The sequence below is a fragment of the Gossypium raimondii genome, chromosome 12 (genome assembly GCF_025698545.1).
Source record: "Gossypium raimondii isolate GPD5lz chromosome 12, ASM2569854v1, whole genome shotgun sequence".
Lineage (NCBI taxonomy): Eukaryota > Viridiplantae > Streptophyta > Magnoliopsida > Malvales > Malvaceae > Gossypium > Gossypium raimondii.
This window is the reverse complement of record NC_068576.1, coordinates 26526647-26537469: the sequence shown is the minus strand read 5'-3', so window position 1 is coordinate 26537469 and position 10823 is coordinate 26526647. Positions and strand designations below refer to the sequence as shown.

Genomic DNA, 10823 nt, shown 5'->3' with positions numbered 1-10823 from the left:
GTTTTATAATCCCTATTAACCTGACTCAGACTCAAATAGATACGCGGATCTTTTACTTTGTCATCCAGGGTTGCTCGACACTGATGACTACTAGAACATATACATACTACCACCCCTTGTTGCCAGAAAACAATGGCTTTTACCAATTTCTTATTCTATCATCTCGGATGGCCTGAAAATGATGGTTTTAACTATATACACACTTTACCATCCCAGGTTGTCCGGCAACGATGGTTTTCACTATATACACACTTTACCATCCTAGGTTGCCCGGTAACAATGCTTTTTACTGTTTGATTACTCTATCATCTCGAGTTGCCCGACAATGTTAACTGCTAACATATTTACATTTTACCACCTCGGGTTGCCCAACAACGATGGTTTCAAATCATTATACCTGACCCTATGGCATGCAAACTATATTCGACCCTATCCGAACAACTAATATGGTAACCACTGTTTCAATTACATTATATAATTCAATTAACATATCATCATTCTCATTTCATCATCAGTTCACAATTTTCTCATATCATATAACATGTTTCTATCTATTTTTACATCGCATATCATGTATCAATAAATCATACTACTTTCTATTTTATTCAATTTAGTCCAATATCTTGATTTTCAATATCAATCACAACGAATCAATTCATACTACAATTATGTACTCACATCAATACTTAATCATGCAATTAACATGAATATGCAAATAATTAAGTTGATCATGAATCATAAAAGTACAAAATGATTTCTCGCGTTACTCTTCGATGACTCTCACTTTTCCTTCCCCTCTCGATTGCTCGGCGTCGTCTTTAGCTACAATCAATAATTAATAAAGGGAAAATATCAAAATTCATCCAATTCACATTCAAATAAAAATCTAAGCATATTTTGTATTTTAGTCAATTTAATTCCTATACTTGGGATAAGCATATTTTCAATATTTAGCATCAAATTAAAATATGATTCACATTCTTTCATTAGACACCCTATACTTCCTATTCCTATCATAATCTCATAATAGGTTTTTAATTTATTCAATTTGGTCCCTAATGTTACAAAATTAACAACCAAGCTTATTAAGCTTTACAATTTAGTTCTTATCATGATCTAAGCTTAATTTCTATCAATTTCAAGCCTAATTCATTAATTTCTCAAAAATGACAACTTGCTATAAGTTCAACAATTGAACAAATTGATACACAGGCTAGCTAAATCAAGCTCCTATGATTCAATTTCTATAAAAATCAAAGAAAAATGGTTGAGGAATTTTTTTGGTTGATTGCTTAAGGGAATTCGAAGGTTTCCTCTTTCTTTTAGAAATGATGGATGATGGTGACTTTAGGGAGATGATGATTCCTTCATCTTTCCACTATCTATTAGTATATATAATATGATTAATGATTAATTAACCTTAATTAATTATAATTAATCTTTAATTAATTCATTATTAATCACTAAATTAGTTTAAGGAAACTAATCATCACACTCCACTAACATCTATTTATACTTGATTAAATATCCATTTTGGTCCTTTGGATAATTGCTATACAGTCCCTAAGACTTTTCTTAATTAAAATTCTATAGCGATTGGACTTTTACAATTTAGTCCTTAAGCTTTAATTAACTAATTTCTTAGTTAAATTACTTAGTCAAACTTCAATATATTATTATATTAACTTTATAAATATCTTTATTTTATATTTACTGACTCTATTTACGAAAATGGAGTTTCGAAACTGTATTTTGACAAAATTGAAAATTAGGTCATTACATAATTTTTAGGTTTTCTTTAAACAAAACCCCACATTCCCCTTTAATTTATTTTTGTTTTAGTTGAAAGAATAAAATTCTTTCGATCATTGTTGATTTGACCCTACTTGTACACCAAGTAGTAATCATTTTCAATATTCATCAATTGAAAAGGTTTGGAGGCTTCTATAGGGCATATGCTCTATTTAGAAAAGTGTTAAACCCTATTCTACGGCCCACAGTTCATGCCATGCTACGCTCTAATATTTGATAACTTTATTAGAAAACTGTGTTGCAGGCATACCCTCAATGAAATACATGGACAGATCTCCTTCAAGCAATTCGATATCATCCTCGCCAAAGCTTTCATGCCTTCTTTCTTTCTCCTCTGTTGATGGAATCTTACCATTCACCACTACGTCCCTAAAAGATACGCGCTCTTGCAATCTAGAATCCACCACCATATTAGTGTTCTCCCCATTGATAGAATCCTTAAATCTGACCCTCTTCGTGGACCTATACGTATTAAAAATGTCATCGTCACTCATTCTCTTCTCGTCTTCAATAATATTTTTATTTTTATTTTTAAATATCAATGAAAGTGATAATTTCTTTTGAGAATATTTGGGAGAATGATTTAATTTGCTCATTTTATTGGATAAATAATGTGCTCAAATCTATTATAAGACTAATTTGCTCTCAAACCTATAATACAAGGACTAGTTATATTCATTTGGCCACTAACATTTGAGACAGCTAGGATTTGGTGGGTGAAAAATCATTTAAAAAGTTTACTATTGTAACAATACAAGAAAAAACCTTATTAAATACATCTATATTAAAATAGTTAAACAAAAATAATGAATAATTAGTATTAATTAAATTTAAAATGAAAGGATGAATAAAAGTCTTGTAAAAAATAAAATCTCTTCAAAATAAATAATAATAAAAATATTCTCTTTACCACAAGCAAATCATATATGTAGTTAAAATTACCAATTATAATTAGTTGACAGTTAATTATGGCTAAAACAGACGGAAAAACATTACTCTTACCAAATGTAGCATTCATTCTTGGATTGTTGTTTTGTTTTTCTTTTAAGATGATTAAAATTATCAAAATAAAATGCCCTATAAAATTTATCTATTCCCGTATAAATTATTCTTCCTATACTAATTCTAAAAGTTCAAATTGCAGCAACTCCAACAAGCAAATGATTAAAAGTTGTAACATAAACTTTGATTATACCAAAAATATATATATGACATCACTCAAGAAATTTATTCATAAATATGATCCGAACACTAACCATATACTGGCGACTTTGAACCTCATTCTTGTTTTCCTTTTCTGTTTATCTATGAATTATCTAAAGATTTAATCTTAGCATTTAACTGAAAAAAATGATGGAAAGAAACCACAAATTTCTATAGCTGCAATAGCATACATGAATTGACACTCTTTCAATTTACTCAAAACAGACCCACGATAATCCAGGAAAATTAAGCAACAAAAAATCAGGTTAGTAATGAAGTGCATTGGAGGAAATGAAACACCCACACAGAACATGGGTACACTTCACTCTTTGCCGACCTCCTATCTTCAAAAAGTTCACTGGAGTTTAAGGGGCTTCAACTATACAAATGACTTCTTCAAGCTCTTTCATTTAAACTCGGCATCTCTTTGCAAGGTAATCACATCCACTATAGACCTCTAACCCTGGCTGGCCAAGTTGATCTTCATTATAGCAGGCACATCGCTTGCTCATCTTTCCCGTCAAAGCAATTTCTAAAGGTCTCTGAACCAACCTTGGGAAGCCATTATCACACCAAACCTGATCAAAACAATATGAGATAAGGCATAAGGTCAATTAGAGATGCCTTGAAATGTTACATCATTTGTGTAACAACTCAACTACGTGCTCCTTGTTAGCAAATGCCATTAATGAAACAAAATATAAATTAGGAAAAAAAATTTAACACCTACTCAATGGGACAAAGGAAAATGGAGAGGCCAAATATAACTGCATAAAAGAGAACATAAAGGTCTATCATACACGCTAAGGTCTGTGAATAGATCATCTGTATATATGAAAAGAGGGCCCCATACCCTTACAATTGATTATGTTGAAATTTCAAAACTTGGGTCAAAGCTTTCTCCTTTATCCGTGTGTCAGTGTGTGATTTGAGGTATTTATGTGCACAAGTGTGCTCTAACCTATTTTCACTCCATTTCTGGAACCTCAACTATAGGTCATGGTGTTAATGCCAGTGGCCTATCCTCAAGACCAAAAGTAAGAAGCAGAAAGGAAAACAATTATTGTTTATATTATGAAATCAACAAAATAACAAATTTTAGACATCTTCAAGCAGGCTCATCATCTTCATTCGTTTTTTATATCTATCATCATTAATTTTAGCTCCATTTATTCTGAAGGTATAGGAAATATTTATTTTTAACAAAGGGCAAGGAGCCATTGGAGCTTTAGGGATATCAGCTTCACGTTTTTTATGCTTCTACGACATGTCCAGACAGAAGTCTGGTTAACTTATTAAGCTTTTTTACTTTACAACTTTACATATGTCATGGAAGAAACAAAATGGATTTTCTGGAGAGTAATCATTTGTTGGGAGGTATGAGCAGGGTGTGAATTTCAGCAGGCTACTTAACTTTGCTTGAGTTAAATTGGAAGGTTTCCCATCCCAATTTTAAAGCTATGAGAGCACATACCTCTCCACCATCATCTTGACTCCATCTTGAATTGCAACTGGGTTGCTTAGCTTCCATTTCTTTTTGTTTCTCCATGAGTTGTGCTCCTCTAGCAGCCTTTGCTTCTGCTCCCTTTAGATATTTTGTGGGATTTCCTTGGCTATCATAGTAGCGACCCACAAGCCTTCCAACAAATCTGCAATTAAGAATCAAGAATCAAACAGATTACAAATCATTTTGATAATTGCTGAAAAGTTGCGATGGGTTTTGTCTGGATTGATGGGTTCTTAACGGCAACAGATGTGAATTCAAGAGTAAAGCCATGAAGAATAAAGCCAAAGGCAAAGACAAAATATTTAAAAACTGGTCCATACAGTTTTTTTTCTGGTTTATCCGATTCCGGTTTAAAACGGTCCTGGTCAAAACGGTTTTAAGACAATGGATGAACCACCGGATCAGCCGGTTTCCGGTTCAAAACCAATCAGTCTGCTCCCAACAACACTTAAGGGAAGTGATTGGATTGTGGACTTAGGAGCAACCAACCATAGGACAGGTGATGAGACATTATTTGAATCTTTAAAACCATGTTATGAGAATCTAACAATAAAGATAGCAGATGGATCTCTCTCAAAAATTGTTGAAACAAGTTCATTAAAATTTCGAAGGACCTAATCCTCCACTCAATTCTTTTGGTTCCATATCCAGATTCTAATCTTCTGTCCATAAGTAATCTTACACTTGAACTTGTGTTGGATGATTGAAAAGGTTGAATCGTGCTCGGGTCTCTATCTTCTTAAATTCCTGCTAGCCGAAGAATAAAGCCACCAAGTCCAAGTGTCTTATGGGTCAATCCCAAAATACTTTGACTTTATTTCTTCCTCAGACAATAACCTTGTTATGTTATGGCATTATAGACTAGGACAACGAAATTTCGTGCATCTTAAGAAGTTATTTTTTTCCTTGTTTAAGAGTAAAATACCAAGAATTTCAGTGTGAGATTTTTCAACTCTCCAAACATACATGAAACATATATCCTAGTCATTCATATAAGTTAACCTTTCTCAATAACCTATAGTGGAGTGTTGGGACCATCTAAGGTAAGAACTATTACTGGCTGTTGTGATTTGCTTCAATCATAGATGATCACACTAGACTTATGTAGGAATTCCTAATTAAAGAAAAACCTGAAGTGGGGCAAAATTTTAAAATACTTCAACACTATGGTCCAAACACAGTCTCAAACAAAGATACAAGTCCTGAGAACTCATAAAGCTAAAGAATACTTCAAGGTTTGAAGTGAGATACGAGTCCCAAACTCACGCACCAGGAACAGTGAAACACCTTTAAAACCCAATAGAGATTTCTTTGTATACAATGGGAAGAAAAGAAGCAGACAGGAGATTGAGGAACCAACACTAATTTAGCAATCAGGAGTCTGATCCAAGTTCAAATTTTGATAAACACTCACCAAATTACAAAATGGAGAATGACTCTAGCTTAACTGAATCAGTTAACCTCCTTAAGCATTGACAAATCAAGAGACCTGGTGTATGCTAGAGCCAAATGTGAGAGCGAAGACTCTAATGGCGAATTTTAGTCTGAGGCAAGTAGAAAGACCGGGAGAACCTAGGATTAGTTATACAACAACTCAATTTAGCATCTCGTTCCATAGCCATTAGATAGATCAATTGACCATTACTATAGACTTGTTCAGGAAAGACTTGAGAGTTTGGTTTTTAGAATTCAAATCATTGAGTTGTCTAATTTAGTGTTAATTCAAATGAATTTAATCATGTTGATAACACCTAATTTGAGTAAATTGGTGCTTGGCTTGCTAGTTTAGAGTATTCGAAATTTAACAAAGGTTTAACCATTTTGATTCTCCCTTGGCCATGGTCCTTAAGAGTATTTCACCAAATTTTTTCATTGTAAACAAAATCTATACAATAACTTGACATCGTACACTTGCATTAAATCCAATCTTAAAATTTAATTATTTTAAAACACCCAGAATGAATGATAACTCCCCCAAATACCGTTACTGGTCGAGACAATCTTCACAAGTACTCTTTAGAAGGGATTGCTTAGGTTGTCATGGTCAAAATCAAAATGTTTTGCATACCACCCTCAGACTAACAGCCAAAGTGGTTAACCGTGGAATAAAGATTTACTTACAGTGGATGGTAGGTGAGACCTAAGGATTGGGCTAGGTGGATACCCTTGGCAAAGTGTTGGTATAACACCAACTTTCACACTTCAACACAAAATACTCCTTATGAGTTAGTTTATCGACAACCAACTCCTAATCATATTCCATATTTGCCTTGGGATTCAACTATTAGGGCCATAGATGAGTTCACAAGTATGAGAAGTTGCGATTAAGCTGCTGAAGTTTCTTCTTGAAAGGGCTCGATAGAGGATGAAACAACAAAAGGATTAAAGTACATTTGATTGTCAATTGCAAGAGACCGGGTGTACGCAAAATTGCAATAGTACAGGTAAAAGACAATGGCCAACAGAATGTGTTCGTAGCCAACAACTAGGTATTTTAGTCCATATGAAGTTGTGAAGAAGATAGGATCTCACTCAATCACCTGTATTCTATGTTTCCCAAATGAAGAAGCATGTGGGAAAAGGGCTCAATCAATCACACCTTCCTTTGGTTGATGATGATGGACTCTTAGCTCAAGAACCAATAGCAGTGCAAGATAGTAGATTTAACAAGAGAAGGAGCAGGATGATCACTAAAGTTTAGGTGCAATATAGTAATTGTTTTCCCAAGGATACAACATGCATGGGATTGTTCATGGTATCTACGGTAGAAATATCAATGTTCCATCCTTGATGCCAAGGATGGTTTCAAGGGGGAGCATTGTTAGAATTACACTAAGCTTTTATCTTTAATTCTTGTTTGCTTTATTTTTATGTTTCTATTTGGATTTCTCATAGTAACCTTAGTGGCTTGAGAGTGTTTATGGGGTTGGTCATGGAAGCCCATATGAACTGACGAAGCCAACTCGACATTTGATTTGAATATAGGCTAACAATTACCATGAGAATGAATATATAAAAAAAACTTGTCATTTCTTAATTTTATTGCAACAATTGATTTGCTCCAATCAGCAACAAAGTTCCTCAACCATATCCAACAAATCCAATTCAAATCCCATACCAATTCCAAAGTCTCATTGTGTCGATATGGGGATCCCACTAGAAAATGATATGTCGAAGTGGCATAGTCAAGCTCCTAAAGTGTTTTATGTATTGCTCCTTGCATTACCATACATAAGAGAAATAATTCAGCTAAACATAAAGCCCTAAATTGGATATTGAAAAGTGAAGTAAAGAACACTACTCCCTTAGTGGTTTTAGAACTCAAACATCTATGGGACATATGGAACATGTGTTTTCTTCTTGATAGGTTTGAATACAAAATTATCAATGTTATATAGTTACACAGAAATCTGGACAGTCTTCATGAAAGAATAATGAACAGTAAGGAACTTACTTGTAGCTTCTGAAGTAGAAGTCTCGCCATCCAACTACACTATGAACCTACAAACATGAATAACTGAGTCAGACAAATTAATTTTATAACTAATATATGGCATCAGACAAGAAACATGTAAGAAACACCAAAGACGCCCATCTTGTACTAGTATTTTTTGAAAGTAGAAAATTGGAGTAACAAAATGAAAACAGAGTAATTTACTAGCATGATATTCGGTGGAGAAACATGCATTCATACACAAAAATAAATAATTGTGAAAAAGATGCCAGCAAAAAGCATTTGTAAGAAAAATAACCAAATCCAAATGTCAAAAGAAAAAGATGCCAAAAATAGCTTACGCGCTCCTTTTACTTAAAGTGTAGTTTTCTTTTGCTTTTGATTAATGATTAACCTCCATTAGCTTATGGATAAATCAAAAGGCACACATATAATAGCATACCCCTGAAAGGGAAGAGGAAATACATCATTACCTCGGTGCTGGATAAACCTCGCAATGAATCTGTAAGTCCATCTCCTGTTTGAAAATTGAAGAAACAAGGGATAAAAATGTTTATCAAGCTAAAATGAAATTTTCTATGGCAGCTCTTAGATATGTAATGTTTTCTAAAAGAAATTTACTCCATACACAATTTGTTATTTTGTCAATGTAGGGACGACAAAGATGCACATTGTATGTGCGTACCTTCATCAGTTTTCAGAACCTCTTTTTTGAGTTGGTATTTAGCATCATAACCTGAGGTTAAGCCTAGAAGTAAAGTTCATTCTATGTGGTATCAATGAAACATTTATATTGTCAAGCATAAAAGAACTTAACAAGACTTAGGAATAAAAAAATGCATATATTTAGCACTTGCTTAAATGTGCCCAATTGCTAATATCTATTACAGCATAAGCCAGTGATCAGTATGATTCTAATTTTCTTAGAATTTAGTCCCAACTTTTATTGACATCTTTTTTAATTTGCATTAAAGGTTGTTGACTTTGTGACAATAACCCTCCTATGTTTCTAATGACCCTAACAGAACATGGTGACTGGAAAAAGCACTAGGAAAACAATCTTTAATATCTTAATTATCTTATGGGCTGCTTCTAGAGTTCATCATCAAGGACTTTCTCCATCTCAGTCAAGTCATGTTAAGATTTGAAAGTTAACCAACTAGCCAAGCCTTCTCTCACTTTCTTGCAAGAATATGCAAATACCAATTCCAAATTTGTTTCTGTTGCATTTCATGGTCAAGAAAGGAATTAAAAATAGACGATTCATTGGTTTGGTTCAATCAATGAGGAACCATAGTTGGCTATTTCCCAATTTTTAATTGCCAGAGAGGAGACAATAGAATTTTGCTTTAGCTCATGTACAACCAGAATTAATTCAGAATATGTCTAAGTCAGCTTACTAATTCTTTTTCTTTGTTTGCTCCTCACTTTGATTTTCCGAACAGCTTTTAAGTCATTTTCTCTAAAACCAAAAACCCTCAAAACCATCCTGACAAATAAGCTGAAGGATCACAACACTTACCTGTAAAATTTCCAGAAACAAATGCACGGGAGGCATCTCTGAATTTTCAACATACAGCAAAATTGAAATCAGTTTGCAGATTTGAAAATACACTGAAAGGATGCAATTGGCACATGAAGATAGCCCAACAAGCTTTGTTAAGGGGGAATAATTGTATCAAAACTAGGAATTAAGTAAAGCTTCCGAAAGGTTTCATCAATAACATAAAGAATTTGAACAAGTAATAGCAACAAATAAGCAGAAATACAGTTCAGCATAAAATATTTATAAACATATATCTGAAAGGAAACAAATAGGATAATTAAGTAACATAAACTACTTGAACGACCCAATTTCCTAGTAAAGAAAACAAACAAACCTTCCAGCGAAATGACTGTAACCTCCTCCAGCACCATAGTGAGATTTTCCCTTCGTAACGTCAAATACAGATCTAATCACAAAGTATTAAATTGGATTAGCACTTTAGAACATGTTCATATAATAATATGACGAATAAGGCAAAAGAAAGTACCCCAAAATTCCTAAGAGTATGGGTAATGAATCATCAGTTCCATTATATAGCGCCAGTTCTTCAACAGTGAACAATTTCTGCATAAAATAAACCAAGAAGAAAATATTTGAAATTTCCAAGCACAAAAAGAACAGGAAAAAAAAAAGGAAAAACGAGATGGAAGACCTGTGAAGAGTTAAATTTTAGGAGAAAAGCCACCAGAGCGACCAGAAGTGTAAACCCAAAGAAAGAAGAGGTTATAAATTTCTTTGCCGGAAATGCCATTTTTTCCGGTGCCGAGATTCAAATTGAACTTTTGGTTTAGGTAAAGCAGTTGAAGAGCAGACAAATTTTAATGCTTCCTATTTTCAACTTTCTTCCATTTGGTCAAATGTAGTTTTACATATATATATATATATATATATATATATATCATAATTACTCTACAACTTTGATTTAATATGTAATTTAGTATATAAAATAAAGTTATATAAATTAATATATAAATTAAAATTTTATTTTGGTTCAAATGTAAATAAAAAATTATTTTGATTCAATTATATATATTTATTTAATTTTTATATATTAGATAAATAAAACTATTTATGTAAGCAATATGTAAAGATAAAATGATGTTATATTGATAATGGAGTTGGTGATTTGTAAAAATTAAATCAAATCAAATTTTTATGTACAAAATATACAAAATCAAAATTTATTATTAACATTACAAAATGCGTCAAAGTTATGTCTAGTTTTGAAAATGGTGAAAATAAAGAAATGGAAAATATTTGGAAATGGATGTAGTTTTCTCCAAAATGAAAATGAAAATGCA

The 10823-nt window shown here is 32.8% G+C and overlaps 1 protein-coding gene across 2 annotated transcripts; it reads right to left on the bottom strand.

Annotated features, from left to right (window-relative positions):
• Positions 1-3166: 3166 nt before the first annotated feature.
• Positions 3167-10371, bottom strand: LOC105763588 (membrane-associated progesterone-binding protein 4). Of its 2 annotated transcripts, XM_012581842.2 has the most exons (9): positions 10175-10371; positions 10010-10086; positions 9857-9928; positions 9499-9536; positions 8662-8724; positions 8450-8493; positions 7977-8023; positions 4490-4664; positions 3167-3593 (listed from the first exon to the last, which is right to left on the bottom strand). In XM_012581842.2, exons 1-9 carry the CDS (start codon positions 10271-10273, stop codon positions 3426-3428), a joined length of 783 nt encoding a protein of 260 aa, XP_012437296.1. In that variant the 5' UTR covers positions 10274-10371; the 3' UTR covers positions 3167-3425. The 2 variants fall into 2 exon arrangements, with proteins under 2 accessions (XP_012437296.1, XP_012437297.1); XM_012581843.2 differs by lacking the exon at positions 8662-8724.
• Between the last annotated feature and the right edge of the window lie 452 nt (positions 10372-10823).